At 61.0% G+C, this 5,664-nt stretch overlaps 1 protein-coding gene across 1 annotated transcript; it reads left to right on the forward strand.

Annotated features, from left to right (window-relative positions):
• Window positions 1-1,171: 1,171 nt before the first annotated feature.
• LOC126526280 (uncharacterized) lies at window positions 1,172-4,149 on the forward strand. The gene is made up of 3 exons (XM_050174187.1): window positions 1,172-1,727; window positions 2,500-3,498; window positions 3,572-4,149. The coding sequence occupies exons 1-3, from the start codon at window positions 1,172-1,174 to the stop codon at window positions 4,147-4,149; spliced, it is 2,133 nt and encodes a 710-aa protein (XP_050030144.1).
• Window positions 4,150-5,664: the final 1,515 nt, after the last annotated feature.

Here is a 5,664-nt window from a genome sequence, read left to right on the forward strand (position 1 = left end):
GCGCTAAGAAACCACGTCCATTGTGCCTAGGCAGACTCACATATGCAAGGAGCAAAGGCCCCGAGACTTTCTCCTACGCGCTCTTACTTACGCCTGTGCAGAAACGTCGAGCGCCGCAAATAGCGCCACGCCCCGTTGTACCTACTAGTAATTGTACCTACTAGTAACCTACTAATAAAAACGCGTCGCGGTATTGTCTGCTACTAGGGAGAGCAACACCGTAACAGTCCGCTTCGCGGGGCCAGTCCCCCCTGAACACGTAAGCCTCTTCAAGCTCTGGTTCAGGGTGAGGCCGGCCAGGCCCCGTCCACTGCAGTGCCGGCAGAGCGGCCGTTTCGGCCACGTGGTGGAAGCCTGCAGGTTGCCGACGGGTTGCATCACCTGTGGTACGAGCCACACTGCAGGCTCTTCCTGCCAGACGGTCCGCTGCGTGAGCTGCGGTGGCCCCCACGCTGCAGACACTCCGGTCTGTTCCATGTGGCAGCACGAACGACGAGTGGCCACCATCATGGCCTCCTCCACCACAGCACTATCCAGGCGTGCTGTGAGAGCAGCTGTTCGCGAGGAGAGCAAAGTGGAGCAGACCTCCACACCCTTGGTACGATCTTTCGCGAAATGGTGAAGGGTGGCCCCGCTGCTTCGCGGCGCCCGGTGTCAACTCCGCCAACATCCCGCTGCCAGATGTCGGAGGCTGCTGCATTCACCACGACCACATCGCCTGCGGCCCCCTTGGCCCTGACTACAGTGGACCAACTGGTAGCCAATGCTCTGCTGACCATGCAGGCCGTCGACTCCATGCTGCCAGCTGAACATCCGCTGAGAGCCATCTGCGTGCAGCAAGTGGCAGCACAGACCACAGCCAACCATCATGGCTGATCCGCCTAGGGCAAGGAATCGTCGTCGCTGCCCTAGCGTCTTCCAGTGGAACACTAAATCACTGCGGCGGCGACATGCGGACCTCTCCCTACATCTCTTGCAGATAGATTATGATGTACTTGCTCTGCAGGAGGTGTACGTAGCTGCTCAGGAACTGCGCCTCCTAGCCTACGCGGGTTATAGCAGCCGAACCTCCTGTACCCGGGCGGATTGCCATGCCTCGACGACAGCCATAAGCAGGGCGCTCCTCGCTGTGCTGTGTATCTGAAGAGGGAACTACTTCAAGCGTAGGTGGATGTGGCAGACCTTGTCAGCGGTCCCTTCGAGTGTTGTGTTGTTCGAGTGCGCCTCGAGGGTTCCGACAGCACCGTGGCCAGCGTCTACATCAGGCCAGCCATGCGATCCCACATGCCTGCGGCAGCTGGCCCACCGTCTAGGGAGGGAGCTCCTGCTTTGCGAAGACGTCAACGCCAACCACATGGTCTGGGGCAACAGACGGTGCTGGCCACGAGGTAAGGAGCTGAGGGACGTCCTCCTGCAACTGGGCCTGCAGATACTGAACAACGGCCTACCAACGTTCCTCCGACGCTCAGGCCCGGCAGTCCGCTCGGCCATTGACGTCACAGTGGCCACAGAGCGCTATCGGTACTCCTGGGCGCCACCCCCGGTCACCTGGGGGTCTGACCACCTGCCTCTCCTGCTCTCTCCATTCCAAGGCAAGACACCTAGGAGCCAAGAGTGCCACATCGTGGACTGGCGGGCCTTCAGATGGCTCTGTCACCAGAACACCTCCAGCAGAGACTTCCTCCAGATGGTGGTCGATAGCGCCAGGGCTGCAACTGACAGCACAGGTGGGCCAGCCGGTTCTGGATCTGAGGCACCTGGCCCTACGGGCGGAACGGCGCCGAGAGGAGCGCCAGGCACTGCGCACTGCCCGGCCGGACCTTTGGACTAAGTACCGCCGAGTGGATGCCGTCTGCAGACGCCACGCACGGTGACGCCGGCGCCGAAGCTGGGAGGGCGTCTGCTCTATATCAGCCGAACCCAGGATGCTACCCGTGCGTGGCGCCTGCTGGAGTGCCTGCTGATGGTTCCACAAGCCGCACGCCAGGTGCTGACAGTTGCCGTACACCTGGAAATGAGCACCACTGCCCTGGCCGAGCTCTTGGCGAACCGGTTTGCTGCCAGAATATCTACTCCGCTGGCCACACTACCACAGGCTGCTGCACTGCAATATCCTGCCATCATCCAGGATGGGTGGCTGCACAGATCTAGGAGCTGTGTAGTGAGCCCATCCGGATAGACGAGCTGGAAGCAGCGCTCAGCAGGACCAAGTGCCGGAGCACGCCTGCAGCTGATGGCATCACTTTCCAGATGCTGCCGAATCTGGAGGATTCGGTTGGCAACGGCTCCTGGAGTGCTTCAACGACATCTGGAGCTCAGGCGGCATACCAGAGAGTAGGCGAGCAGCAGTGGTAGCGCCGATCCTGAAGCCACGGAAGCCCTCCACAGCACTGTCTTCGTACAGGCCAGTCTCCCTCACTTCTGCAGCCTGCAAGGTGCTGGAGAGGGTGGCCCTGGCGTGATTGGAGTGGATTGCAGCGCAGCTGCAATTCTTCTCAGAGCAACAGTCGGGCTTCAGGCGCTACCGCTGCACGGCGGACTCCATCGCGGACGTCGTCACCACTCTGGAGAATGCGAAGAGCTGCGGGGACGTGGCCATGCTGCTGCTGCTGGATGTGGAGAGTGCTTTTGATGGCCTCCCACACACAGTCGAGGCTGCCATGGACGGACGCGGCATCGACGGGTGCCTCCGCGGCTTTGTCACCGCATTCCTGACGGGAAGTACCTTCCGGGTCCGTGCTGGAAGGGAGCTGAGCGAACCCAGGGACACCACAGCAGGTGTCCCACAAGGATCAGTGCTCAGCCCCCTCCTCTTCAAGATGGCACTGGCAGGATTGCCGACCTCACTCCCAGCCGCCGCCCGATTTCCGGTCCGCTGCTCCATTTATGCGGACGACGTGGCACAATGGGTGCGGGGACCGAGGCGATCGATCCCGGCCATCAGTAGGTCGCTGGAGGAGGCCTTGTATGCGGTGGTCTCGTACCTAGGAGGCATATGGCTCAGGGTGTCTGCCGCCAAGACGGAAGCCCTCCTGCTTCACCCGCTGGCCCCGGCGCGTCTGTACGTCAAGCAGTTGAAGGTTGGCACCAAAGCACTGCCATGGAAGCCGGTGGTCACGTACCGGGGGCTCACCATCGACCACCGGCTTACCTGGATTCCAGCTGCCAAGGCGGCCACAACCAAAGTACGCCGAGTCCAGGGAGCAATCAGCAAGCTACAGCAGCATGGCCGTGAATGCACCACGAAGTGGGTACTGCGGTTCAACCAGGCCGCAGCAACATCTGCTCTCCTCTACGCACTCCCACTGGTGAACCTGTCTCCAGCCAGGAAACGCCAACTGGAGGGACTGCACAGGGGTGCCGTGAGTGCCATCCTGGGGCTCCCCAAGTATTCCCCAGTAGCAACTACACTCACCGTGGCCAACGAGTGGCCTCTCTCTCTACGAACGCTCCAGCGAGCGCTGGGACATGTGGACCGGCTGCACCGGACACCTGATGGCAGGGCCCTCCTAAGCGGCTTCGAAGCCTACCATCTTCACCGACGAGAGGGCTCTGCCGTCTCTTTGAGCAGATCGTCACACACCCACAAGTGACGATTGCCTCACCATCACCGCACCACCGGCCACCAGAGGTCCCCCCTCCTTCGGTGGAGCTACAAAACATCGGACAGCTGTGGCCGCTCTGCAGCAGGCAGCACCCTGCATACTCCAGAAAGAACTGGAGGGCCGGCTGCAGTTGTTCACCGACGGATCCGTGATGCAGGATGGGTCAGCAGCGGCGTGCGTCATCCCTGCCAGAGCCAGCAGCAGGCAACGCTGTCTCCCGTTCCCAGCTAGTTCAACCGCGGCGAAACTGGCGGGGCTTCACCTGGCCGCAGATCTCCTGGCTGAGGACCCACCTGCACAACCGGTCACTGTGCTATGCGACAGCGAACCGACGCTACCGTCCCTCTCCATATGCCATCGAGCTGGAATGACGGGGGCCCTCCTGGCCGCGAAGTTCTCGGCGCTCGCCTCCTCCGGAGTGTCAGTCTCCTTTCACTGGCTGCCCTCCCATGGGGGCATAGCTGGTAACGAGGACGCGGACACCACTCAGCAGTCACACTCACTCGAGCAGTGGCGGCCTCAGACTACTCGAGGCCACGATTGAAGCAGTTGCTACTGGCAATTCACCCAGACCCGAGGGTAGCTAAAGGCAAGGGACCCAAGCTGCTCCCCGAGTCTGGCCTCACCAGGCGAGATAGGTCCACCCTGCTGCGACTCCGTACTGGCTGCATATCGACAGCAGCTAGACTTCACGCCAAAGGCCGACGGGCCTCCCCCTCCTGCCGATGATGCGGCGATCCCGAGACCTTTGAACACCTCCTATGCGCCTGCCCAGGCCTAGCACAGGAATGTTCGAGGGTCACCCGAGCCAATAGACTGCAGGGCCTTCCTGCTGGCTCACTCTCTGACCTCCTGTTCCCACCCCGCTACCATCTCCAGGCACTAAACAGCCTTGTGGAGTTCATGGAGGCGAGTGCAATAGCAGCATGCCATTGAGCACACCTGCCCCTGCCTCTTCTGCTGCCAAGTGCGGACGAGCCCCCTGAACCATCTCTCACCTTTTAGAGCGCAGCTCTTTGGCGTCCGTTCCTGGGTTTCGCGTCGTCGTCGGCCTCGTAACCAGCTCCGCCCCCCTTTCATCCCCCCAGCGCTAGCAGCGACCGACTGATACCGCTGGATGCCGCTGACGCCGCTAGAGAGTCAAGATAACGTGACTGCATAGAACACCGTCGCCGCCATGCAGAAAGAGGAGGAAAGGGTCCCCCCCCCCCTGTTCTTGTGTGGCGGATAGGGTGCTCTTCAGTTGCCGACGAGCCGGTTATTTCACGTAGGCCCCGGCACGTCGACGAATACGTGCCCACCTTCCCACGGCTAGACCTGGTTCTTAGCGCTGCGGAAGCGAGGGTATCATATTGTTTGTGTCGGCATCGGCGGCGTTGTCCCTGAAACCAACTCCGCAGCTGGGGTTGACTCACTATCGGCGTCAGCGGCATCAGTCAGTCGCTGCTATCTCTTCCCTCCTCCCTTTATCGTGTTGTCCGCTTGCTGCGCGCGCTTCTGCCCCCATCGTTTGCCGCTGGGTGTACACGCCGCCCCCCTCCCCCCTCTTCCTGCGAGTCTCCGGTTGTCAAAGCGCCGGCTCGAACTTAATTCCTTTCTTCGCTCCTCCTCCAATGCAACCCCTGTGCGGTGGCAATCAGAGAGCCAGATCGGTGGCGGCGGATGTGTATATGTGCACCGCCCGAGCCGAAATTGCCGCTGCCGTTCGCCCTGTGCGGTGGCAATCAGAGAGCCAGATCGGTGGCGGCGGATCTGTATATGTGCACCGCCCGAGCCGAAATTGCCGCTGCCGTTCGCCACTGCGAAATTATCTTGCTGGTAGTAGCTGCCTACTTCGCCCCTACCACACTCACGAAAGACGTCGTGCACTTCCTGCAACTCGCATTAACCGTCCATCGATCCACACCGATGTTAGTAGTGGGGGACTTTAATGTTGACATAAAGACAAACAGCAATTTCCTAACACTTATGCGGGAGAACATCCCGTTCCTCTCGCTCGTAACGCGTCCCACGGCTGTGACAACCTCGCGAGGCACTTGTATAGATCTCGTCTTTGAGA

Source organism: Dermacentor andersoni, chromosome 8 (assembly GCF_023375885.2).
Source record: "Dermacentor andersoni chromosome 8, qqDerAnde1_hic_scaffold, whole genome shotgun sequence".
In the NCBI taxonomy this organism is placed as follows: domain Eukaryota; kingdom Metazoa; phylum Arthropoda; class Arachnida; order Ixodida; family Ixodidae; genus Dermacentor; species Dermacentor andersoni.

Coding starts and splice junctions, on each gene's coding strand:
- LOC126526280 (XM_050174187.1), top strand. CDS start 1,172: ATGTGGCAGACCTTGTCAGCGGTCCCTTCGAGTGTTGTGTTGTTCGAG. Junction 1,728..2,499: donor GGCTGCAACTGACAGCACAG/GTGGGCCAGCCG, acceptor AATTCTTCTCAG/AGCAACAGTCGGGCTTCAGG. Junction 3,499..3,571: donor GCTGCACCGGACACCTGATG/GCAGGGCCCTCC, acceptor CTCTTTGAGCAG/ATCGTCACACACCCACAAGT.